At 44.1% G+C, this 27,820-nt stretch overlaps 1 protein-coding gene across 1 annotated transcript in view; it reads left to right on the top strand.

The window, feature by feature from the left end:
• LOC139450634 (bridge-like lipid transfer protein family member 1) overlaps nt 1-27,820 on the top strand; it is a 92,042-nt gene that overhangs the window by 2,115 nt on the left and 62,107 nt on the right. Inside the window, exons 2-21 of the mRNA XM_071232420.1 lie at nt 588-880; nt 2,526-2,669; nt 3,885-4,041; nt 7,093-7,171; nt 8,056-8,249; nt 9,877-9,956; nt 11,432-11,573; nt 12,511-12,667; nt 14,106-14,276; nt 15,649-15,766; nt 16,450-16,605; nt 17,121-17,218; nt 18,004-18,170; nt 18,617-18,932; nt 19,042-19,245; nt 19,975-20,112; nt 21,099-21,275; nt 22,334-22,579; nt 24,009-25,737; nt 26,612-26,729. Of these exons, the coding sequence (XP_071088521.1) occupies nt 664-880; nt 2,526-2,669; nt 3,885-4,041; nt 7,093-7,171; nt 8,056-8,249; nt 9,877-9,956; nt 11,432-11,573; nt 12,511-12,667; nt 14,106-14,276; nt 15,649-15,766; nt 16,450-16,605; nt 17,121-17,218; nt 18,004-18,170; nt 18,617-18,932; nt 19,042-19,245; nt 19,975-20,112; nt 21,099-21,275; nt 22,334-22,579; nt 24,009-25,737; nt 26,612-26,729 (4,808 nt within the window). The 5' untranslated portion in view covers nt 588-663. The remainder of the gene's footprint in view (nt 1-587; nt 881-2,525; nt 2,670-3,884; nt 4,042-7,092; nt 7,172-8,055; nt 8,250-9,876; nt 9,957-11,431; nt 11,574-12,510; nt 12,668-14,105; nt 14,277-15,648; nt 15,767-16,449; nt 16,606-17,120; nt 17,219-18,003; nt 18,171-18,616; nt 18,933-19,041; nt 19,246-19,974; nt 20,113-21,098; nt 21,276-22,333; nt 22,580-24,008; nt 25,738-26,611; nt 26,730-27,820) is intronic.

Below are 27,820 nucleotides of genomic sequence, written 5' to 3'. Positions count from 1 at the left end.
TTATGAAACATAATGCAAAAATATTTGTTTGGTTCACCAATCAAATGCCTCGTAATCACTTGCAGTTTGTTTATTAGGGAACAGACAATGAAATGTGTGTTTGAATCAGGGTTGGGACGAGTGACTCGGGTCCCCGGGTTGGGTGGGTCCTGAGTAGGACCCAGGTACCCAGAGGATTACCCAAACTCCTGGCATGTCACGTTCTATTTTGTTTAAGGTTAATAACAATAAAACTCCATGGTTACACTGCAACAAGTCACTAATGTCCACATTCCTTCTGACTTATATATCGTTATATGTTTGAGTAAAGATAAAGCTTCAGTGTATGCATGATCAGATTGTTTTATACATGTATCTAGTTTTGGCTAGGGCTCCAGTAAAACAATTCCCAATCAGACATTTTGTACCCAAGTCTTGAGACCTACAGCGAGTATCCAGGAAGGATCGGTTCATAGGGGGCCAGGTACCTGGGTATAAGTCTGTACTCTTCGCAGCCCTCATTTGAACAACTTGATTCAAACTGGGACTTCAAATTTTCAACCAATCCTAGTCTGTCTATAAAAAGAACTTCTTCTCTTCTCTCTTAGGTGTCAAGGCACCATGCAAACGTCCTTCCCGTTTGAAGACACTTAACTCTGCCTGTGTATCGAGAAGACACACCACATGACAGCCATCATGGATCACATCAAGAACAGCAACTCTTCCATCATCCAGATGATAGAGGACGAGCTGCCCAAGTCTACGGTGTACTACCTCCTCATCGCCATAGTGATGGCGCAGGCGTGGACGGTGTACCTCTCCTACTACCACTCCCGTGTCCTGGGCCTCATCATCACTGCCTTCCTCAACAAGTTCATCAAATACGGACACATCAGACTTGGTAATGTTCCCCTACACACCTATTAATGTTCATCTTCGTGAGGCAAGGGAGTTAACCGACTATAAAAGTCAGTTTACACCCTTGCCGAACTAGGCTGGAAATATGGAGTTATATTTTGGACTAACAAGCCTATGCATCATCCAATTTAAATGGCATAACAAAATCTACATCTGGTTCGTCAACTGCCTTGCAGTTTTCAGTCGATTGCATAATTTATAAAGCATATGTATGGGCAGCCATTTGGTAAAATAATACAAAGTTGAAATAAAGGACAAAGGTACACAAAATAGTCAAATATTACAAATATAAAGTATTAAATGTTACTATTAAAGGTCAAAATACAAAACAGAACAAATTGGAATAAAGGTCAAAATTAGGCAATATAAAAATCAAATGTTACGAAAAGACGTCATGTGAAAAGAAAGAACAATGTGTGCGAAAGAAGGTCAGTTCGCACAAAAGGACACTAAACTGCTAAAGGACATTGACAATAAAGAACGCCAGGAAGCGCTGCAATTTATAAAACATTCTGAGTTTAATCAGCTGGTACATCTGTGTATGTATTAACTGCATGCCGAGGTGCACAATGTACTATGTGTACCAATATTTCGAAGTGACAAACGAATGAATAATGATGAACATGTGAACACACATGCTTAATGCACAGTAAGATTCTAATAATAAATGTAGGTATTCTGACATGACGTGGTGTGATCAATCTCATTGAAAACAAAAGTGAAACTTTCAAAATTACAGCTGCTGACAGAAACTGCATAATACAATACCAGTAACATTGTAGAACCACACTCATCATATTAACCGTATTAACCGATGCATCGCTGGATCAAGATTTTTTACAACTCGATTCAAGTATCGATCAGAGGCTCACACTAAGTAAAAACTATATATTCCTTAGATGTATTCTTTAGTAAATGTTACACCAAACACTAATTACTAGTGAAAATGAGTAGTGAAGACGTTCATATTTTCATCCATTGCACCATACCTGACACTGCCAACTGTTAATCATCAGTGTGTCAGGTATTTTGCCATCCTGTCTATGAAAAAGATGGCTTACGCACCACAGATAAGTGCACATGCAAGTATTGCAATGCGTATCAGACCGTGAGCATGGTATCATGATACATATTGGATCTCACAGTTGGTGTATCATCCTAGCCCTAGTATGAAGCGCCTTGGGTGTTGAGAAAATTTACAAAGGAGGCGCTAAACAAATTTAAATTCAAAAGTAGATGTACTTTTTTTATTATAGTTACAAGACAATTATGTACTCCTACACTGCTGTGTTTTCTGTTTAAAATATGTAAAATAAGAAAATATAGCACAAGAAAATACGGGTGTTTGAAAGGCATTTAGAAGTGATACACATAAGAAAGAGAATTTAGGGATGTCAACTTCTTTAGTATGATTATATTATCATAATAAAGATTATTTTTATTATCATAATAAAGAAGTTGACATCAATAAATTCTCTTCCTCGGGAAAATATGGTTGTCATGTATGGGCTGAGTATGGGACACTTATAAGTATTATTTACACACTTGTCTAGAAGTTGCCAAGGGGCACCTATTGGAGAGAGTTACTTAACACAGTGAGTACAGGATGTGTTTGTCATATGTTCCAGGGTCCTTCTCCTTCTCGGTGCTGTCAGGGAAGATCATGTTCCGGGAAGTACATCTCATCACCGAGGACTTCTCATTTCGAGTTCAGTTTGGGTGGATCATCTTCAGGTGGTGGAGGCCTTATATCTACAAGGAACTGTCCGAAGGTCAGTTTCATGTAGATTCGGTACCTTCTACAAATGGCAGCATAACACATTAAATACATTAAATACATTAAAAACCCTGAATAAGTATTTAGTACTTTGAGTACTACCGCTGTGGCCTTGTGGATAGGATGCTGAGAGAGCTGAAGATCAGGGATACAATCATCTGCATAATACCCAAAGACGTTAAAAGATGGTACTTGTTGTTACCCTGCCTGGGGTTTGGCATTAAGGGAATAAAACAAGGACGGATCGCCTCATTGTCTGCATACTGTGACCCATGAAGATCCGGGGTAGAATAGGTCTTCAGCAACCCATGCTTACTGTAAAAGGCAACAATGCTTGTCGTAAGAGGCGACTAATGGGATTGGGTGGTCAGGCTCGCTGACTTGGTTGATGCATGTCATCGATCCCAATTGCGTGGATCGATACTCATGATATCAATCACTGGATTGTATGGTCCAGACTCGTATCATTTACAGACCGCCTTCATATAGCTGGAATATTGCCAAGTGCGGCGTTAAACAACAAACCAACCAACCAACCGTATACTGTATTTGAGTGGGGCATTCATGTTAAACTGCAGCATGGGCAAGCACTATAAAACTGGTATTAGTCTGGTCTAGTACAAGCTGCCATACACACAAACACACGCTTGCATGCATGTCACTATGGAAGTGCAATAATCTTGAAAGTGACGTTCAACCCTGTTTCACCTCATGCATCAAAGTGGGGATTTGATGGTCACAATGTCGGGTTAATGAGTGTCAGGTTGGAATGATGACCGCCGGCAGTGGGAGACTTTAACCACAAGGGGCCACAGGTGACCCTGTCACCTTAAATGCCGCAATTCACTGTGCAGAAATGTGTTCCTTGGGCATGCCAGAAGCCTATGATCGTGTGTTTGAAATCCCGGTTCGCCCCTATTATGTTTCTAGGTTTGTCAGCACCATTCCCATGCTCGTGGGTTTCACCATCTAAACATTTGAGACCTGCATCACATTTGGCTTTTCTCCCACATTAAGGTGACGCGCTTGGATATAACTGGAATATTGTTAAAAGCGGCGTTAAACCCAACTCACTCACTCACTCACTCATATTTGCGAAGAAAGGTTGTTAGTAAAGACTAGGTGTGATAGTTATTGAGCTCTCAACCCAAGTCTATGTTCACAAATCCTAGCGTATTGCATAGCGAGGTAATGGTGTTTCTCTGCTCAGACTTCTCCCACTCGGACACAAGGATGTCCTTGTTCCTGGACGGAGTGGAGTTTCACGTGTACAACCGCTCCTCCAACTATGCCAAGATGGAGAAGCTGTTCGGGCTGAGTCCTGATGCCGGGTCGGAACAGGTGTCCACAGCACCAGGAGCAGGCAGGTGAGGTCAGAGCTAATTAGCACGCAGTAGAGGGCAGAGGTCAGAGGTGGGGCTAATTAGCAGTCAGAGGTCAGGGCTATGTATGGAATAAGAGGCAGGATGTGGTTGCACAGGCTCTTCACAAAGATGAGGAAGGTGGACATGCATGTGCGCGAAATCCGTATATGTCGGAAAGCGCACGTTAAATTCCCAACTTAAGCATTGAAGAAGTAGGAGAAGTCAAGGGGAGGGCCTAGAGACACAGGGTTAGGGAGTGGAAGAAAAGCTGGAGAAGGGGCATAAGTCTAGGTGAGGGACACAGGGCTATGAGTGGGGGCACAAGTCTAGGGGAGGGACACAGGGCTATGAGGTGGGACACAAGGCAAGGGGGGCACAGTGTTAGGGAGCGGGCACATAGCTGGAGAAGGGGCACAAGTCTAGGGGAGGGACACAGGGCTATGAGTGGGGGCACAAGTCTAGGGGAGGGACACAGGGCTATGAGTGGGGACACAAGGCAAGGGGAGGGACACAGGGCTATGAGTGGGGGCACAAGTCTAGGGGAGGGACACAGAGCTATGAGTGGGGGCACAAGTCTAGGGGAGGGACACAGAGCTATGAGTGGGGGCACAAGTCTAGGGGAGGGACACAGGGCTATGAGTGGGGACACAAGTCTAGGGGAGGGACACAGAGCTATGAGTGGGGACACAAGTCTAGGGGAGGGACACAGGGCTATGAGTGGGGGCACAAGTCTAGAGGAGGGACACAGGGCTATGAGTGGGGACACAAGGCAAGGGGAGGGACACAGAGCTATGAGTGGGGGCACAAGTCTAGGGGAGGGACACAGAGCTATGAGTGGGGGCACAAGTCTAGGGGAGGGACACAGAGCTATGAGTGGGGACACAAGTCTAGAGGAGGGACACAGGGCCATGAGTGGGGACACAAGTCTAGGGGAGGGACACAGGGCTATGAGTGGGGGCACAAGTCTAGAGGAGGGACACAGGGCCATGAGTGGGGACACAAGTCTAGGGGAGGGACACAGGGCTATGAGTGGGGGCACAAGTCTAGAGGAGGGACACAGGGCTATGAGTGGGGACACAAGACTAGAGAAGGGACACAGGGCTATGAGTGGGGGCACAAGTCTAGAGGAGGGACACAGGGCCATGAGTGGGGACACAAGACTAGAGAAGGGACACAGGACTATGAGTGGGGGCACAAGTCTAGAGGAGGGACACAGGGCCATGAGTGGGGACACAAGTCTAGGGGAGGGACACAGGGCTATGAGTGGGGGCACAAGTCTAGAGGAGGGACACAGGGCTATGAGTGGGGACACAAGACTAGAGAAGGGACACAGGGCTATGAGTGGGGGCACAAGTCTAGAGGAGGGACACAGGGCCATGAGTGGGGACACAAGACTAGAGAAGGGACACAGGGCTATGAGTGGGGGCACAAGTCTAGAGGAGGGACACAGGGCCATGAGTGGGGACACAAGACTAGAGAAGGGACACAGGGCTATGAGTGGGGGCACAAGACTAGAGAAGGGACACAGGGCTATGAGTGGGGGCACAAGTCTAGAGGAGGGACACAGGGCTATGAGTGGGGGCACAAGTCTAGAGGAGGGACACAGGGCTATGAGTGGGGGCACAAGTCTAGGGGAGGGACACAGGGCTATGAGGTGGGACACAAGGCAAGGGGGGCACAGCGTTAGGGAGCGGGCACATAGCTGGAGAAGGGGCACAAGTCTAGGGGAGGGACACAGGGCTATGAGTGGGGGCACAAGTCTAGGGGAGGGACACAGAGCTATGAGTGGGGGCACAAGGCAAGGGGGGCACAGTGTTAGGGAGCGGGCACATAGCTGGAGAAGGGGCACAAGTCTAGGGGAGGGACACAGGGCTATGAGTGGGGACACAAGTCTAGGGGAGGGACACAGGGCCATGAGTGGGGGCACAAGTCTAGGGGAGGGACACAGGGATATGAGTGGGGGCACAAGTCTAGGGGAGGGACAAAGGGACTATGAGTGGGAACACAAGGCAAGGGGGCACAGTGTTAGGGAGCGGGCACATAGCTGGAGAAGGGGCACAAGTCTAGGTGAGGGACACAGGGCTATGAGTGGGGGCACAAGTCTAGAGGAGGGACACAGGGCTATGAGTGGGGACACAAGGCAAGGGGAGGGACACAGGGCTATCAGTGGGGACACAAGGCAAGGGGGCACAGTGTTAGGTAGCGGGCACATAGCTGGAGAAGGGGCACAAGTCTAGGTGAGGGACACAGGGCTATGAGTGGGGGCACAAGTCTAGGGGAGGGACACAGGGCTATGAGTGGGGGCACAAGTCTAGAGGAGGGACACAGGGCTATGAGTGGGGGCACAAGTCTAGAGGAGGGACACAGGGCTATGAGTGGGGGCACAAGTCTAGAGGAGGGACACAGGGCTATGAGTGGGGGCACAAGTCTAGAGGAGGGACACAGGGCCATGAGTGGGGACACAAGACAAGGGGAGGGACACAGGGCTATGAGTGGGGACACAAGTCTAGAGGAGGGACACAGGGCTATGAGTGGGGGCACAAGTCTAGGGGAGGGACACAGGGCTATGAGTGGGGGCACAAGTCTAGAGGAGGGACACAGGGCTATGAGTGGGGGCACAAGTCAAGGTGAGGGACACAGGGCTATGAGTGGGGGCACAAGTCTATGGGAGGGACACAGGGCTATGATTGGGGGCACAAGGCAAGGGGGTACAGTGTTAGGGAGCGGGCACATAGCTGGAGAAGGGGCACAAGTCTAGGGGAAGGCACAGGCAGGTTAGTTCCAGGGATGAGTTGGTTGGGACATTGGGTGTTGCTGGTAGCTTTCCAAGAGGAGGGCAAGAGCATTAAGGGGGTACATTGTTTGAGGGGGACACTGAGAGGAACCGAGGTTCCATAAGGTCATATGGAAGCTAAGTTAAGTTCTATATGTAATGAGGTAGCAATAGGAGTATAGATTTGGAAATTACATAGCATAGTGTATTTATTGCAAAAGTACCTGAAAGAATGTCGCTCATGTTCCTAAAATGTAACGTTTACCAACAACTGTTTACAGCGGAATAAAGGTTCCTGAAAATGCTGACGGCTTGCACTGGAGAGACTTGATTCCTGTCACCAAGATTACCATCAACTCTGTGAGTCCCTGGGGTGGCCTGCTCCCATCTTGTCTTCTGATGTTTTTTACGAAATAGTTTATCCAATGTTTCTGAAATGTCTTGCACATTCAACATGTCTCTTCTGATGTGTTCATCCCTGTGTTGAATACATCAAAGCTTTAAGGGACAAATGAGTTGCAATAGTAATACTGTATGTTTGACAGGCAATTTAGTATTGCATCTTATTGTAATTCAGTGAACTGGATATGTCATTTAAGATACTTGAACTTTATGATCACTGCAGAAACATAACTATGTTAATATCACTAGTCTGCGTACCTTGATTCTGGGTTAGAATAGGTCGCCAGCAATCGGTGCTTGTTTGGACCTGATAGCTTGGGACATTGCGCATAAAATCAATCACCAGATTGTCTGGCCAGATTTGATTAATTACATGCAGCCATCATATTGCAAGAATGTTACTGAGTTTGACGCTAAACACCAATAAAATCTTGTCCGGAACTACAGAAAAACTCAATAAAAAAACAGAGTTTGAGTTTATGTTGTCTGGGGGTGGGGTCACGGTTTGCCCATCTGTCTAAGGCACCACAATTAGCTGTGCAGAGTTGCATCCCTTGGGCATGCCAGAAACCTATGATTGTGGGTTCGTATCTCGGTTCACCCTGATTATGTTTCTAGGTTTGTCGGCACCATCCCATACTTGTTATAAAAATCTGACACCTGCATCTTTTCTGGCTTTACTCCCACAGTAAGCTGACACGCCGTGATATAACTGGATTACTGTTCAAAGTGGCGTTAAACCCAACTCACTCACTCACTCACTCACTCACTCACTCACTCACTCACTCACTCACTCACTGTTAAAGGAAATGATATCATGTACATATACGTGTTTGACACAGGGACGGGTGATATTTGGGAACTACCTTGTCCCGTACACACTGATCGGCAGCTTCGAGGAGGGCCATCTCATCTACACCACGAAGCCTGCATCCACCCCCTTCGACAAGTTCATGCATGTGCTCAAGTGTAAGGTGGACAACATGAAGGTGATGCTGGTACCAAGTCCCAAGTTCACTGGACCCACGGATGATGAGTAAGTGCATAATACGCCCGCCATCCAAGTAATTAGCATCCTCTACATCTCCAGGGTTCGCATTTCAGTAAACCTGCACCAACCCCTAGACCCATTCATTCCCAAGGTTATTGCCATCTCAAATTACCCGCCCTTGATTTTCTTAAACAAGGACACGAAGACTTCCTTTACATCAAAAAGATTTTCTAGGGTTTTCTTTTGCGTGTCAGTCACTTTTTCAATGTTGAATTTCATGCAGACTCTATCGTAATCAATTGGACTGGCCTCCATGTTGTTGATATGGCCAACCCAACATTGAGGCTGGTGTGTAACTCATATTCTGATTGGTCCATAGACTGAGTAGCATAGCAAATCAAACTGGCTCATGACAGCCAAGGGTAGGTATTCGCGAGAACCACGTGCACGGGCATGGATCCAGGGGCTAGTGAAGGTATCCCGAAATGGGAGCCCTGGAGATAAGGAAGATGAGTTATCAGTTAATGACGTGGGTATTTAGTCATTGCCAAATCCCAAGTTCCCCGGACTCACCGTTAATGAAGTTGTATAAAATGCTTGCCATAATTACTGTTGATGAATTCAGTTCTTATCCAAGTAATTGGTAGTTGATGTATTATGTCATTGCACGTTCAATTATCTAACAGACCTTTGAAGGTCCGGGGTAGAATATGCTTGCTGTAAAAGGTTACAATGCTTGTCGTAAGAGTCGACTAACGGGATCGGGCGGTCAGTCTGACTGACTTGGTTGACCGCCGTCATATAGACAGAATATTGCTCATTATGATGTTAAACAACAAACAAAAAATTATCTAACGATATGGGAGAGACTCATCCGGAGACTACAAAAGCTGGCAGAATTGGAAGAGAATGTGGCAGACTTTGGTCAAATATATCTGTAGAGCTCATCCAAGAATTTGTCTGCGAAATATACTACTCAACTTTGGATAGTGATATCCGAAGTGTCCAGGCGGGAACTGAATGAGACCGACTTTCAAAAGTGTTGTCATACAAACAGTATCTCATACTACCATGGAACTAAAGCATGTTTGGCATCAAAGATAAAGACATTAAGGATTCTCATGTATTACGAAATTAATGAACTGAATGAAATGTTCGTGCAGCATAGTTGTGTTATTTATTTATTTATCTATTTATTTATTTATTTATTTATTTATTTATTTATTTATTTATTTATTTATTTATTTATCTATCATGTTTATTTATTTATCTATCATGTTTATTTATTTATTTATTCATTCTTTCATTCATTCATTCATTCATTCATTCATTCATTCATTCATTCATTCATTCATTCATTTATTTATTTATTTATTTATTTATTTATTTATTTATCATGTTTGTTTGTTTGTTTATTTATTTATTTATTTATTTATTTATTTATTTATTTATTTATTTATTTATTTATTTTTCAGGTTGTATTTTAAATCTGATTATGTTATATTTTGTTACTTTGATGCTGTATTTTAAGTCAGATAACAGACACGTAACTGGACATAAGTTACAAATAATGCTGGCTCATTCATTATGTGTAACAATTATCCAGTTACTTATCCTAAACAGTGCTTTTTCCTAAACAGAAAAGTGATGGCACTGACTGATTTTATTGCAGGCCTCCAAGGTTTATGGGAGAAGGTTTTGTGATCCTGCAGTCTCGAGACGTCGATATATACTTCTATATGGATGAACCGGGTGAGGGACTTGTACAGAGAATATCAGTTGTAACTGACACTTCCTTTGGATAATTTATCTAGTTCTACCTCTTTTACATCAATGACTAATTTCTGTAATTTGGTTTGTCTTCATACAAAAAGATTCTTCAGACTTTCGACAGAAGACCTCTTCTCCGTCAATTGTCCATATTTAGTCATAGTATCTTGCCTCCCTTGCTTCTGTACAATTCTGGGGATCCGGCACTGATGTAATAGTGGTAGTATCCTTTGAAGTACTGACAGTGATGTTGTAAATTTGGAAGATAGTGAAAATGTATTGTCTATTGAATTGTCTACCAGTGATTTTCCGGTATTCATAACCAAGTGCCCTTGCCAGGGAATTTAGGAAAATATTGATATTTTGCTAAAATTAGTCAGTGGAATACACGTCACCCGTACAAAGCCATAACTTTAGTTGTTACTGTTAACATGAATTGGGAAGTTTGTAATTCCTATCTGTGACATTTGCTGCTGACTTGGGTTGAATATTGGCCCTTTGCTCCCAGTCTACATGAAAATGGGAATTCGTCTTTTCTTCAGCATGTTCAACATCTTCCCGAGGCAAGGGAGATAACTGACTATAAAAATCCAGTTTCCACCCCTGCCGAACTAGGCGACAATTCTGGAGCTACATTTTGGTAGGACTAACGAGTCAATGCGTAGTCCAATCAAAAGCTTGTAACAAATTCAACATCTGGTTCGTCAACTGCCATGCAGATTTCAGTCGATTGCTGTATTTGTAAAGCATGTGTATCGTCGACTCAGCATCAACAGATATTTTCAAAAATCCTTTCATGTTAGTAATCAAGGTGTTCACGTGATTTGATAGCAACACGTGAACATGGTGAAGAAAGACCCGTTTTTTACAGTATAGATCTTGATTATCCATTTGATTTTCTTGAATGGATCCCCACCATTTTTTTTTAAGTAAATGCAAGTGATATGAAAGGTAGAATCTAAATGGTCAATAGGAGGGATATAAAAGGGACATAACCCGTAATAGCCACTGGTGGTGCTACAATCGAGCCTAGAAATTATAGCTGGCAAGGGTGGAGACTGGACTTTTACAGTCAGTTATCTCCCTTGCCTCGGAAAGAAGCATGTTCAGGAAATGAAGCCTTCAACCTGATCAAACGCCATACAGGGTTAAACACCACAAGATATTCATTACACTGTTTAGTAGGAAACCTGGTGCAGGGTTAAAGGTTATCAAGTGTTCCATATTTCCTCGCCCAGTTTTTGTTTTACTTTTGTAACAGGGGCGGTCGAGGTAGCCTAGTGGTTAAAGCGTTCGCTCTTCACGCCGAAGACCCGTGTTTGATTCTCGACATGGGTACAATGTGTGAAGCCCATTTCTGGTGTCCCCCACCGTGATATTGCTGGAATAGTGCTAAAAGCAGCGTAAAACCATGCTCACTCACTCACTCACTACTTTTGTAACATGACCTTTGGCAGGAGTTGTCCCCCATGAGCCTGAGCTTATGGAGATGGCAGACGGTGAGGTGGTCGTGCGGCGGACCTACCCCTGTATGGGGGTGGACATCAAGTGTGGACGCAACACAGACTTCAACTACGGCCCTTGGGTCGACAGGCAGAGGTAATCATGACAGTTTCAAAGTCCAGAGGATAATTTGCCCCATGGTCATTCCAGATTAGAATAGGTCACCAGCAACCTATGTGGCCGTACAAGGCCGCCAAATGGATTGCAGTGACTTAGTGTGTCATTGTACCCCTACTGTGTGGATCGTTGCTCACAATATCAATCACTGGATTGTCTGGTCCTCACTCGGTTATTTACAGGCCGCCATCATACAGCTGGAATATTGCTGAGTTCGGCTTTAAGCTGCAAGCAAACAAAGGCATATGTCTATTTTGCTGGAGACCTGTGAAGATTCCGGGGTAGAATAGGTCTTCAGGAACCCAGGCTTGCTGTAAAAGGTGACTCTGCTTGTCGTAAAAGGCGACTAATGGGATCGGGTGGTCAGGCTCACTGACTTGGTTGATGCTTGTCATCGATCCCAATTGCGTGGATCGATGCTCATGATATTAATCACTGGGTTGTCTGGTCTAGATTCGATTATTTACAGACCGGCGTCATAAAGCTGGAATATTGCTGAGTGCGGCGTTAAACAACAAAGCAACCACCCAACCAACTATATTTCTGGAAATAGAACTTAGTGTTACATAGTCCTTGATAAGCATTTAGAAGTTGAAAGAAGGTGTAGACTTGAAACTTATTATGGATAAAAACTTCTTTGTTGATTGGAAAGGTGTTTCATGGCTACTTCCTGATCCATTTAACAGTTGAATGTATTGAATGTTGAATGGCAAGAGGTAGGCTGAAATGTTGTTACAAACAAAACACAAGTTAAAGAAAAAAACAAATTTTCATATAACATGGTTAATCTGTCATGTCATAAATATGCTACTCAAAAAAGTTACAGAACACCTGATCATGACAGATTGACTACACTCATGATTAAATCGGTGTCCTTAAATTGTTTTGAGTCATATACATTGTTTTCTGTTGCCAGGGAACACCTATGGAAGTTCTTCTACCCACCTGACTACCAACCACAAGTTCCGTCAGTCGAGTCCGAACCAGGGGAAAAACGCAATTACAAAACCTTTGAGGTCAAACTCATAATCATTTCAGCTGCAACATTTGATATCCTCTTTACCAAAAACTCGGTAAGTATGATCTGTCGGTGTCATGTTTACTTATCGAGTGGCTTTTACAGGTCACTCTCTGTGGGCGTTCAGGGTTAGAATAGGTCCCCACCATCCTCTGCTGGCCTTACCAAATGGATCGGGTTTTGAGACTCAGTGACTCGGTAGATGATGTGTCGTTGTATCCTGACAGCTTGGATCTTTGCTCACAATATCGATAACTGGACCAACTGGTCCAGTTTATTTACAGGTTTACGGTTTACTTGACTGCAGTGTTAGGCAACAAATAATCAGACAAATAAAATCCAGATCTCAGCTTGCAATAGCAGGATAATTTGAAGCCAGATCAGACTAAAGATTTTCACCACTTGTGCTGGAATGTTTTTATGGGTTGTTTTTTTAATGCATGGAGTGCATTGTTAAACATACCAACAACAAGATTACCTGCCCCAGGCTCAAATTATAGGCTGTCACAAAATAGCTGATTTGTAGACTGACATGGTTTGGTTTAGGGGTGGTTAGTCAAGCCAGTCTAGTCCCTATCCCCTCCCCCCCCTCCGAGTTTGATTCCTACATGCTGAGATTACTGCTCACAAGCTAATTTGCATATCATGTGAACAGACTTTTCTCTCATTGTAAACAAAGAAGCCTATTCTGAAATCACAGCAGATGTGCCTATAGAAGCCTTTAAGGTGTTTTGCAGATGTTTTATAATAATAATAAAGATGTGTTACTACAACGGCAACAGTGAGGACTATGACCATATACCTGTACATATTAAAGTGACCATACCCTGCTCTCAGTTGGGCTTTGTGGAGCTGTACAACCAGTGTAAGCAAGGGATAAATATGCAAATGGAAAATGTTCTTCACATTGTGGAATTTCTCAATAAAACTAAACCATTTCATGACATACCGTATTCGACGTAATAAGCGCCCATGGGCGCTCTCAAAATTAGAAATAGGAGGCTCTTATTAGAATTTTATTTTGGTAAATGGTGAACGTAAATTTCGTGGTTTATGCTGACACCCTGAAATGTTCATATATGACAGATATAATTTTCCAGAATTTAATTGCCCATAATTAAGGGTGCATATAACACATGAATGTGTATTATACACGAATAACTAAGTCTTGTGAACATTGATCAATTGGAAGGGGTGCTAATTTGGATTGTTCACTAGTCATTATATTAGCAAATATCGCTGTGGGCACCTATTAGAGCAGGGCGCTTATAACGTCGAAAACGGTATGTATATCTGAATGTGTAGACTTTTCAAAAAGAAAAACAGTGAAAAACGAATGTAGTTTTCTGGATGGAATGTTTACGATGTGACAGTTATCAAGTCTCACTGGCGTTTGGCAGAGATGCTCGGTTGACCACAAGGAACTGTGTGTAGGAAAGTGAGTGAAGCAGTTAAAACCAAAGTTCAACCATATTGACTCCTTCCCCTTCCAGGAGACTCAGGCCGTGCACATGAACACAGGTCAAGGGTCATACATAGAGGCTATCATTCCCTGGATGATCGAAGAGAAAGGCTACACCACGAAGGTCAAGGGTCAACTCATGCTGCTGGACATGACCACGAGTATGACCTTCAGATCGCTGGTGGAGTGCGAGACATTCGAGGTAAGCAGATTAGCAGGCTGTGTATTGGCCACAAAAATTATTGCAATATGTTGTGATACAGGTATCTGTATCGCGATATGTATGGCGATACGTATTGCGATATATTGGGAGCTGAAGTGTTTGACAGTGATTGACATTGACTGTACATGCAGATCCTATTTTCTACCTATTAAAATAAATATTACTCTGTATGGTCTGTAGGGGCGGTTGGGTAGCCTAGTGGTTAAAGCGTTTGTTCGTCACGCTGAAGACCCGGGTTCAATTCCCAACATGGGTACAATGTGTGAAGCCAATTTCTGGTGTCCCCCGCCGTGATATTGCTGGAATATTGCTAAAAGTGGTGTAAAACCATACTCACTCACACACTCACTGTATGGTCTGTCGTTGCCTTTTTGTAGTCATGGATACAGGGGAGATAACACGTGAGGTAAAAATCACTTTCCAATGCTTGTCAATCAATTTCAAAGGGAAATATCATTTTTGAATGGATTTCTGTGTAGATTTTAGGTTAAATAATGCAAGTACAAAACTTGTATATGTTTTACCCAATTTAACAAAACTCAGAAAATGTTTTGCAATATGTATCGAAAACAGTTTGAAAAGTGTACAGCAATATATCGGTAATACTGTGCAGTCCTATTGATTAGTAACGGCAAATGTGCCATGTTAATCTGGAGAGTACCATTACCAGGAAAGTTGTTCTGATTGACAAATCAGAAGCAGGTTTTCAAATTCATTCTGTTTGAGTGCCAGAGTGTCAGTCTAAGCACGGATCAAGTCAATAGTTTGGGTGCATATTTCTTTGTTTTGTTCACAAGTATGGCTCGTAGCAAACATATTTGTGCATGGGCATGCAGTAACACCCAAGGTGTGCTAACCTCCGAGTTGAAGATTAACAGGTCTAAATTATGGGAAATAATGCTACTGTATTTATTCTTGGAAGGGAATTCTCAGGAATGTGAAAGTTGTCCATCAGTGTGTACATCATTTAAAGAATAAGGTCTCTTGAAAACTGTATAAACATCAAATGTGTACACACACACATGCACACAGTCACACACACAGTCACACATGCATGCACACTCTTACACACAGTCACACACAGTCACAGTCACACATGCATGCACACAGTCACACACAGTCACACACATACACACACACATACACACACTCAGTGTAAGATGGAGAAATGAGTTCTCTGGTCCTGCAGTGTGTGGGAGTCTGTAGAGCACAAGCCACACCGCCTGGTTTAACAGTTTCTCACTAATGACATACATATTCCTGGGACTGTAGGTGGTGTGTTTGACAAGTATTCATCAAGAGAAACTGAATCTTCACTACTGAAAGTTATCCCCTAAGTGTTGTGTTGTAGTTTGAGGTGAGCGGGACGTACCCTATCGTCTGGAATGAGCATCAGGACTGGAGACTGGACTTCACTGCTTGTAAGGCCATCGTCTACCTCATATTTGAACACAAGAACTTCTTTCGAGGTATGTATTGCATTTTAAATCATCTTGTCATTAAGTAAGAGAATTTATGATTGTCAACTTCTATATTATGAGGAAGACAATGTTTCGGAGTATATGCTTACTTCATCAGGTGAATGAATGCTATGAGGCAGAGAGCATATATATATATATATATATATATGTACATGTAAGAACAACATAAATTAATAAGATAACTAAAGGTGGAAACTTAACAAGGGAAGCCAACATATAATTGGCACTGATGGATGATTAGCAATAGACAATAGAAGCCAGCACTTTACAGTAATTAGTGTTGATAGCAATGGACAACTGGAAGCCAGGTCTTAAGTTATCACTGATTGGTAATTGGCAGTGGACAATGGCCAACCGAGAGGCCAGGGTTAATTAGCACTGATAGGTAAAAGAATGGAAATAGCAATGGGCAAACTATGTTAAAAGCGATGTTTAATCCGATTCACTCACTCTATCGTCCACAAGTTTCCTGTTCTCACCTCAATTCACATTGTTCCATCTTCTTGATTTGAGATGTTCTTAGCAACAGCTTTAGCAGCCCTTAATCCAAATGCAACTTGACGAAAGTTCCACGTTTGAGTCCAACATGCATTCTCTGGTTCCTCATCTCACTGGAAGGGACATATGACCACGCTCGCTCACGTCTTGTTGCCATGGCGTCATGCTTTCAGACCTGTCTGATGATTGGTCCACCAAGTCACGCCCAGACATCTACAGCTTCATTCCTTACACATGGACGGTCAATCTGACGGTCAAGCAGTTCGAGCTTCTCACTCTGGCCAATGAGTACAACTGGATTGACACTTCCTCTCAACACCCAGAGAATGGTAGGGATTGGCTGCACTCTGCCTGTAGACTACAATGAGGACTGTCAAAGTCTATTTTGTCTGAGAATAATAATGTTATTTATGCACGTGGAACATATTAACATATTGACATGAGTTATAAAGCTATGTTTATGTATGTGTTTATTATGTATGAATAAAAAATAAAGTGTCATATTTTATTTTATTTTTTTCCCAATACTGAATATTTTAATTTTAACTCCCATAATGGAATCTGTTTTATTCCAAGTACCGACTTTTTCAAAGGATTCCATATTTTATCCAAAGGTGAAGACTTTTATCTCCACGTGTGTTGTTGATCGCTTGGAACAAGCATTAATAAATTTGTAAAAAAATGAAGCCATGTCTTTCAAATGATATATACCACTTGGAGACAAAGATTACACCAATGCATATGCACCTACCTCCAGTTGTGAATGGCTACAAACTTGCTGACTGTGCAGTATTTTACTGAATATATGTTACCTGACACCTGATATTGTTTTGTTAATCTTCAGCTCATATTGCGTTTTGTGGCGAGAACATGGATCTGTCACTCCAGCTGCCCTTCGTCGACTTTCTCCCCGTCACCCTTCCCATCCAGTTGGTCATTAAGGTACACATGTGTCTAGCACCGTCTCGGGGTTAGAATCTGGGTTAGAATCAATCCCCTGCAACCTATGCTGGCAAGCAGCTGGATCGGATGATTGCCTGTCATTGTGCACCGATGGCATGGATCATTGCCCACACCATTAATCACTGGATTGTCAGGTCCAAACTCTTACAGGCTGGACGATTGCTGAGTACGTCATTAAGCAACAAACAAACACAGACATGTGTTGGAAGCTGTAGGGGTGGTACAGGGATAGCATTTCTCCCTGGTGAACATGTTGAGAAAATGGTTTCTAAGGCAATGGTATTTGTAGTTTGGATACCAATTGTCGTTTTTTGTGTCTGAAGCATCCATAAACTTGAGTCAACCTCGGATGTTAGGTGCCTGGGAAGAAGAGCTTCACTCTTCTGAATTCCACAGAAAAGTACAATGTAGACCCCTGCCAGCATTATGATGGAATACTAATAAACTTAGAAGATCAACCGTGTTTTGAGATTGGATACCTGTAGATTTAACCTCACTAAATTGAATTTGGAAACAAACCTGCCCTGAATTATCCTTTAGTTTCACCAGTGATAAGGCTGCCGAAATAGCTGTTTCAATCAGCGGTGCTTACTGATTTAAAACCTATGAATAACCAATCTAAATCTAAGTCTTTTCCAAATTCATGGTAGAGTCAGTATGTAAACTTCCGTGCCAAATTGTTATCATGGGATAAGGTATTAGATTCCTTGACATCTGTTACCATAGTAACATGTCTGAGAGTTCATACTCTGTGTTCCCCATAGGGTGAGACAGTGGACTGCCGCCTGTACCTCCCAGAGAGTAACACCAGTAGACACGTCGTCATAGCTCTGGCCGAAAACATGAAGATATTTGACCGGGACGGCAACCCTACAGACAAACCTTTTGCCCATGGAAAACAGAAGCCCTGGAGGAAAGTCACCACTAAGAGGTAAACCCATGCACATCTTTGTTGTAGAAGTAAGAGTTTTGTTTCACTGACAGTCTTTGTTGGTTTTTTTCACGTGAAGGACATTTTGTTCTTTTTCATATGAACACTATATGAAGCTTCTGGGGTGTCCCCTGTGTAATGTAGCTGGAATATTATTAAAGGAATATTGTTAAAAGTGGCATATATCCATTAAGATCTGTGCTAGAATTGGTCTTCATCAACCCAGCTTGTGATAATAGGCGATCAGGTGGTCAGGTTCACTGACTTAATTGTATTGTATCCTAATTGCATAGATTGATGCTTATGATGTCAATCACTGGATTGTCTGGTCCAGACATCATTACAACCGCCATCTTTTAGCTGGAATATTGCTGAGTGGTGCGGAACAACAAACGAACAAACAAACAATAAAAGCAACAACCTATAAAATCCTTCACTGCTTCCAGCACGGGATGGGTGGATTGCTGGAGCACATCCCATGTGCTGTTGTCCATCAGGTACACCTACCACCCCATGCCCATCCTGGGGACACCAGTCAGCTCCAAGATGGGACTGGATGACCTCCCTACCCCAGATCGGGAAGAGTCTCTCCTTATGCCGCTGCGTCCACTTTGCAAGCCTGAGTGTTCCAACTCCAGGGTGACCCCGGAGACTTTTGATGCAGCAGAATGGGACCCAGACGTCTTTAGCGTGGAACTGGAGGTGGCGCCCTCTGTCTTGTGTCTCTATGGCTCTCTGTTCCGCTATCTCATCAATGTCAAGGTAAACAAACCACATTTATGATTAATGTCCGAGTATGAGTCACACTGTCACATTGTTGCTACGGGAGATTTTCTCTGTCTGATTCTCTGTCTGTCCATTGTTCCTCCAGGAGAACTACCTCGGTGAGGACCAGAAGGTGGCGGATTTCAAGGCCGATGACAGCTCACCCGAGTCGGAGGACAGGGACTCCAGCTTCGTCAACATCACCGCCTCCAACACAGAGAAAAACACGTCATTCGACCCTCGGGCCTACAGACCATTTGCTGTGACCGTCTCTGTGATACTACAGGATATTCAGGCACACCTTGTCCGGGTAAGCAAGTTGTTTATAACCATCCTGGAGGTATGAGTTCTCATAATTTGATGCTTGCCCTTGTTTTATTAAAATGTCATTGGTATGCTCATCAATGTTTGGTATATAGTAGACAGCTTGTATGTGTAAACTATAGAAACTTCATGTGATCCCGGAGGGCACGGGGGCCCAGTCGTCTAAGGTGCCGGTATTCGCTGTGCAGAATTGCGACCCTTGGGCACGCAGAAACCTTAAGATTGTGGGTTCTATTCCCTGTTCGCCCCGATTAGGTTTCTAGGTTTGTCAGCACCATACCCGTGCTTGTGGGTTTCTCCGAAGTGGTAAACATCTGAGACCTGCATCACTTCAGGCTTTCTTCCCACATTAAGCTGACACAGCGACATAACTGTAATACTGTTCAAAGCCGCGTTAAACCCAACTCACTCACTCACTCATGTGATCCTCAGTACAACTCCTCTCTAATTCTCCGGCTAACCACATTTTCATCTCACTCACAGCAAATTCCTTTTTAGCATGTTTGTAACTGTCAAATAAAACTTGTGAAGGAAGAAATGTGAATAATTAGATCAATGAATCATGAAATAAATATATGTAAATTTTGAAAAAAGAGTTAAGAAGTACCTGTTCTTTTATAGGCCTTTTGAGAATTCAATCTTCAAGTTGCAAGATTTTCCTTTCAGGCTTGTCATGTATCTGTACTTTATTGTGTATGACCTTGTATGTTTATAGAACTGTGGAGCTGATGACATCACCAGTCCGTGTGCGAGGGTTGAGAGGCTGTGTTTTGAACTGGATAAGTCCTACCTGGAGACGAAGTTGCAGCTGCTCCTGTCTCCCTCCGTCCTCATTGCCAGGGACAACCTAGTGGTAGGTCAACTCACTCCCATCTCCCTCCATGCTTATTGCCTGGGACAACTTAGTGGTAGGTCAACTCACTCCCGTCTCCCTCCATGCTTATTGCCAGGGACAACTTAGTGGTAGATCAACTCACTCCCATCTCCCACCGTGCTTATTGCCAGGGACAACTTAGTGGTAGATCTACTCACTCCTGTCTCCCTCCATGCTTATTGCCAGGGACAACTTAGTGGTAGGCCAACTCACTCCCATCTCCCTCTGTCCTCATTGCCAGGGACAACTTAGTTGTAGGTCAACTCACTCCTATCTCCCTCCGTCCTCATTGCCAGGGACAACTTAGTTGTAGGTCAACTCACTCCCATCTCCCTCTGTCCTCATTGCCAGGGACAACTTAGTTGTAGGTCAACTCACTCCTATCTCCCTCTGTCCTCATTGCCAGGGACAACTTAGTTGTAGGCCAACTCACTCCCATCTCCCTCCGTCCTCATTGCCAGGGACAACTTAGTGGTAGATCAACTCACTCCCATCTCCCTCCGTGCTTATTGCCAGGGACAACTTAGTGGTAGATCAACTCACTCCTGTCTCCCTCCATGCTTATTGCCAGGGACAACTTAGTGGCAGGTCAACTCACTCCAATCTCCCTCTGTCCTCATTGCCAGGGACAACTAAGTGGTAGGTCAACTCACTCCTCTCTCCCTCTGTCGTCATTGCCAGGGACAACTAAGTGGTAGGTCAACTCACTCCCATCTCCCTCCGTGCTTATTGCCAGGGACAACTAAGTGTAGGGTGAACTCACTCCTGTCTCCTTTCTCTGTGCTTATTGCTGCTGGTTGCATGATAACAATGAGGTACAACTGTTGGGTTCATAAAGGTTTGGTTCCTGTCCATCAGACACTTTTCTTTATCACTGCCCCAATCAAGAGCATTGGAATACCCCTGTGTCATATACGACATAAAAGATTCTGATGGTGTTCATGTAAACTTCTGTGTTGTTCCAGAGGGACGCTGACCAGGACCACCTGAAGGAAGGTCACCTGGCTCTGTCCGGTCTCCAAGTCCGAGGCCACGCCATGTTCTCCCACGTGGGTCTGCCACTAGACTGCGAGACCCTGGAGTACGCTTGGTTGGTGGAGGCCGTCATAGGGGAGGTGACAGGCAGACTCACAGCTCCACAGGTAAGTTGGAGGGGATCAGAGGTTAGTTGGGGAGGGGATCAGAGGGGAGGTGAAAGGGAGACTCACAGCTCCACAGGTTAGTTGGAGGGGATCAGAGGGGAGTGACAGGCAGACTCACATCTCCACAGGTTCGTTGGAAGGGATCAGAGGGGGGTGACAGGCACACTCACAGCTCCACAGGTTAGTTGGAGGGGATCAGAGATGGCACAGTCAAACAGGCCATATTTGTTGCTTCCCTTAGTCGTGCCAGGATATGATGATGGTATATTCGCCCTCATTTTTTGAGTCCGCATTAACCATTATGCATAAATATCAAAAGGTTTGTTCACCAACGATCTCAGTGAATGGTGGAGTCTGCAATATCCCGAACTGTGCTCCCATTCTTGATGGCATCCCAGCAAAAGACTTCCTTAACACTGGTTTTATTTTACACCAGCTATGTTGCTTACACTAAATCTTTTGGGTACCCTTGCATTCTACTACTAGATACCTGTTGGCTTTATTTGTTTGATGCTTCTTATACAAGCACATGCAACAGAGTGTCTATTTAATAAATAGGGGGCTAAAGCTCATAACAAGCAGAAAATATGACCCCGCAAGCATTTGTATGGTTTGATCTGATTTTAATGTGAAATTGAAATATCAAAGCAATTCATAAACATCTAAAGTCAGACATCAACATAGAAAAAGTACTAGAGAATAGAAGTTCCAGAACCTCATCAGTTACATGCGTCGAGGTCACATTTCAACAAACATGTAGCATTTTTTATTAACTTTTTTGGCTGAAAATGATATTTACTTACAAAAACCTTTACTACAATGACTTTGGGGGGCAAGACCCCCCAGACCCATGTTAATTTAGCACTACGGCTAAAAATTGCAGCTGAAACCTAAGAAACTGTTCCTAAGGAAGAAGCTCGCTCACGACCCTCATCAAACTGGTGGAAGGCATCCGGTATAGCTTCTATAGCAATCTAGCCTTTCTTTGTCATGGTTCAAATATGTCCTACCCACAGCCAGACAAAAAGTCAACATTTTTCAACATGTTCTGTCTTCAGGTGCAGAATGTGGCCGAGTTTCTGCAAACATTTGTGCTGCTGATTGACGACCCGGAGAACAAACTGAAGCGTCCCACGCCCTGGGGCCAGTGCCAGCACATGTTGCCCCAGCCCACCTGCCGCATGCTGCCCTCCTGCCCCTTCCCCTGCCCCTCCAGCGACGACATCAAGTACCGGCTGGTGCGCGCCTCCGTCGACTCTGTCAACCTCTTCATTGTAGAGTCGGGAGCAGCTCTCAATCTATGGGTACGACTTTTTTTGTATAATTCGTCATATTTGAGGTTATACTCAAGGTTATAAGTTTTTTTCAGTTAAATGACATTACTTCCAGTTTGAAAAACAGCCGGAACGACTTCAGTTATGTCACTATAGTCCTGATGTCATGTGACAAAGGGATTACATATTTCTGCCTTGAATAAGCCAACCCTACAGAGACCTGCCGAAGTTCCATCTACAGTCGTCTCTCTATGGCCCAAATAATGCCGATTTGATGTTACATTTTAACTCACGTGTTCACTCCATCACCTTGGTGGTAATACAGATGTAAAAAATGTACTGTGTAAGGCTGCCATTTTGGGGGGGATTTTGGCTGAGATATATCACAATGTTAAGGTCGTGTGAAAGATTGTTATACATTGTGATTAAGTCGTGATATACTCATGCTTGGTTTCTTATGCACTCATGATACATTCATCTTCCCGAGGCAAGAGAGTTAACTGACTTTAAAAGTCCAGTTTCCACCCTTGCCGAACTGGGCTGGAATTACTGGGCTCGATCGTAGCGCCACCTGTGGCTATTACCAATTATGTCCCCTCTAAGCCTCTCCTATGGACCAATGAGGTTCCACCACTCATATCACTTGCGTTTGCTTCACCCAAAATGGTGGCGCCCAGTCAGGATGATCTGATTGTGAAATGCATCAAATCTCATGAGCACCTTGATTAAAAACATGAAAAGATTTGGAAAATATCTGCTGACAACGAGTTGGCAGTGCACTTGCTTTGCAAATCCTGCAATGGACCGAAATCTCCACGACAGTTTACGAACAGGATTTCAATTTCGGTGTGCAATTTTGATTGGACTATGCATAGACTTGTTAGTCATATGTAACTCCATAATACCAGCCTAGTTCGGCAAGGGTGAAAACTGGACTTTTATAATCAGTTAACTGACTTGCCTCGGGAAGATGTGGATCATTGTGAGAGATCGTGCTTGGTTCACAATGTCAGAGATATTTTGGACATGTTCATCGTACTAAACATGTGTTATATTCATAGTAAGCTCGTGATGTGCTCATTCTACATCATGCTAGTGTCACGTTTTCTTCATTCAAATACATGATTTTATACCCAGTAATATATTTCACACATCGCGATATATTGTGGTCAACATCATGAAAGTGGGTGAGTAGCATAAGTCTAACACTCTCACCAGCTTTAATTTGCCTGACTAAAACAATTAAAAGACGAAATGTTTTTGAGACTGAAAATTCAAAAGCTTAATTTACTATGAAGGTAAAAATCACAATTAGTGCATAACATCATTAGGACTGAAATGCAAGTCAAAACCCTAAGGATTGTGTTTCTACTGAAGGTTTCACAAGTATTCACGATAGTTTATGCATCTGTATAGGTTTCAGGAATGTTCATATTGAACTTTTCCGTGTACATTCCAGGTGTCCTCTGTGCGTATTTCCACCTGTAATCTCCATGGCAACAACACCCGATCAGGAATCACATGCGTGGTGGATCAGGTGACCCTGAAGCAGCACATCTCATGCGCCCCCCTCCGCCTGGAGCCCGGGCACCCCGAGATGTGGTTGGATGCTGGAGGCTTCTCCTTCGGCCCCCTCAACGTGGAGGCAGCCATGGCCCTGCCCAACTCCGAACTGCATTACATCCAGGACCACTTCCTGCACATGCATGACAAGAAGACGAGACGACTGTGGTTCCTATGGCCCATTCCCACCACCCACGCAGGACAGAATGCAAACATTGCTGGAAAATGTGGATGTCTTGGTGGTTGCGTGTTCTTCGGCAAGAACAAGAATGGCACAAACTTCTTCAAGTCTAGACGACACAGGGAACACAGCAATGTTGCCATTCCTCAGGTCTTCCCTGAAGGTGTCGACCCAGGGTTCGCCCAGAGCCTGCTGCATAAGGACAAGCTTGTGTTTGATGTGGGGCACTCTCTGAAATCCATGACGCCTAAGATGTCCCCGACCGAGTTCTCATTCACCAGGGGGTACATGAGTGACGTGGCAAGTCCCGACACCCCGGGGGTCATCAGCTCCACCTTGATGGACAGCCTCCTGATGGGGGGGACGACTGACCACGGGGAGCTGGACTCCTCCCGAGACAACACTCTCACCAGCGACATCACCAGTGTCAGGAGCAACATAAGAGGCAGTTGGATGGATGGTAGGAACATGGATGCCTATGCTGACCCAAAAGTGAAAGACAGTAGTTCCGTCAGCATACACTTCGTTGAGGACCGACACAGCATCGAGAGTGCCACTCTACGGAGACAGACATCCATCACTGCATCCACCTGTTCCAGTAGTCCATCATCCCCATCGGTTCCAAGACAGGGCCCCACTCTCAGTGGCGGGAGTGTGGACTCGACTCTCATCCACTCCACGACATCCAAAAGTTCCATACCAAGTCCTGTTCCCATTCATCGCATTGCCGGGTCTGCTACAGCCATGGACAAGCTGATGTCCACGGTGTCACTAGAGAGTGACCGGTACTACTCAGCAGAAGAAGATGTGCTCTCGTTGTCGGAAGCGGATTCTCAGCAGCAGTACCATTCCCTTCTCAGCGAGATTACCGACTCCCCTAACTCTCCCTGCTTTGATATTCCTGGGTTCTCCTTCGGTCATGACAAGACCATTGATGCAACAGTGCTGGAGCAGAAGGGTTATCACCCAAACATGAATGACTTGGACTATGCGAGCTCCGCAAGCAGCTCAACATCTACCCTATCCTACACTTCTGCTCCCACAGATCACGAGAGTGAAACAATGTCTGGAGAAGCTCCCGAGGAATTCTCTCTGATCGACCTTCACAGTCAGATGAACCAGCCAATCACCAAGTCCCCGCTGTTGTTGTCCCGATATTCCAGTCACCTCTCGCACTACAACTGCCATGACTGGGTGGCCCCTCCCCCCATCCACTCGGCCGGGAAGAGCATCCACTCCCTGCAGTCGGAACACTCTCTGTCTTCAGCCAGTCAGTCTGTGTATGGGTCGGCCGCGCTGTGGATCCCACACTTCAGCAAGGTGCGACAAGGCTTCAGCACCAGTGTGATGAAGGAGAAGAGCGAGCTGAAGCTGCCCTCCCCTCCAGGTCCCAGGCGGTCGGAGGCATTTGATTGGTCCAGAATTGATGAACAGAATCATGAAGGTTGGTGCATTTGATTGGTCCAGAATTGATTACCAGTAACAGGATTGATAGTAAGTGTGTTTGATTGGTCCAGAAATAATTCTGAAAGGGATGATGGTAAATGCGTTTGATTGGTCTAGCAAGCGAGTAAAAAGATAGTCTTTACTAAAGACAAAAATCACCTGTGTTGTATGATGATCTGATTGCATATGTATGTTATGGACAAAATCTAGCATTTTCAGTCTTAAGGTTTGCTTTTCACATATCCTGATCATGCAACAAGAAAGTATTAAAAAATTCCAATTCAGCACCAAAACACTTATGGAGGACAGCTGTCTATGCTTTATATCAAAAGGAAATTTATAAATCCATGTTGCACACTTATGAAGCAACTTCCACCTGGCTGAAATAATTGTTCTAAACATTGCTGTTTCACAAAAATGTCACTCCTATGTGGCCGAGGCTTTGATTTAGTGGAAGATTTGATTTTCCACAGAGCAATTTTGTTCGATGTTCTTGTATCATGGTTATGTCAAGGAAAGCCAGTTGTAATAATAACAGTACACATCATTGTGTTTACCAGAATATCGGACCTGCATCAGTGTGTTTACTGCATCATGTTATTGAACTTGTCAGGCTTTACAGGGTTAGAAACTAACAGTTTTTGTCCACTAGTCCTTATAATGATAACATATAGCAAAATCCTTAAAATGGGCCAATTTCTACTAGTCCTTAGGATACCTTTACTATTGGGCAGTTTGGTAAGGACTAAAGGACTAGTGCCAATTTCTAACGCTGCTTTATTTGAACAAGTTACAGGGTAGCATTCAGTAATTCCTCTGTTGCTGAAGTGTTTATTGCTAGTAATGCCCCTTGCTTCTGCCTTGTGTTGCAGAGGAGGACAATGATGACAAGAAGCACCTGGAGAATACATCGAAGACCACGGCGGTGATCAAGGTGGCCGGCACCTTCGACATCCTGGTGACACCTCTGCTGCTGGAGTCCCTTCAGAGGTGAGGAGACCACGAGGTGTTGGCGTCTGTGTAGCTGGCAGACAGTTGGGCCTGATAGGGTCAGCACACCAGCCGACTGTACCATTGGAATGTTTTCATACAAATATGTACTTCTAGAATAAGATCTTTCTTGTAGCCTCGGCCCCGTTCCACAAAGCTGTCTTGGAGGCACAAATGTTCATCCTGTACACATAATGTAGAGAATGGACACAGACAAAAATATGATGCATCCCAAGGAGCGCACAATAATATTCATTTAACCTACAGCGCATCAAGAGTTATAAGTGTCTGTCATTTCACCCATCAGTCGTGACCACTGTCAACATGACCACTGTCCACATGATCATTGCCTCATTCCAGGTTCTATAGTAATTATCAAAAGGTACAGTACACTACACCTTTTCATCACTTTACAGGACCCTCATATTGCCTACAAGCACCTCACCGCCTCCGTGGTCTAGTGGTAGAGCGTCCGCCCGGAGAGCGGAAGGTCCGGGGTTCAATCCCCGACCACGTCATACCAAAAGACGTTAATAGATGATACTTGTTGTTACCCTGTCTGGCGATCAGCATTTAGGGGCTAAAACAAGGACTGGTCGGCTCGGAGTCAGTTTACTGTGTCTGAGTAGGGTATTCATGTTAAACTGTAGCATGGTATCTCAGTGAGCTAGCACTATAAATCGGCATCAGTCCAGACTAGTACAAGCAGCCACACAAACACACACACGTACATGCATGTCGCTATATAAGTGCAATATTCTTTGACGCAACATTAAACCCCATTTCACCTCACCTAACCATCAAGGACCTTTAAAATTAATGATTGGGGTACCCTGGACCCCCACTTTTGTAAGTCAAGGTAAAACCCTGCTATCTTAGCACAAAGTTGATCGTAATTCCTATACTTTAACATAGATTTATGATGGTCATAGCACTACTGTTGCCTTGTGGAACAGTCCTGTGTTTGTTGTGAGATTTTTCTGATGTCTTTGTAATAGAAGGCTATATTCTTTAACCAAAGCTAACAACATTAACTCAACACAAGTTACTCCTGGTATTTCCACAAGGTAGAGGTCAAGATTTGAATTAAT

The sequence above is a fragment of the Haliotis cracherodii genome, unplaced genomic scaffold (genome assembly GCF_022045235.1).
Source record: "Haliotis cracherodii isolate W230 unplaced genomic scaffold, xgHalCrac1.p SCAF_8, whole genome shotgun sequence".
NCBI classification, from domain to species: domain Eukaryota; kingdom Metazoa; phylum Mollusca; class Gastropoda; order Lepetellida; family Haliotidae; genus Haliotis; species Haliotis cracherodii.
This window is presented reverse-complemented; position numbering and strand designations above follow the sequence as displayed.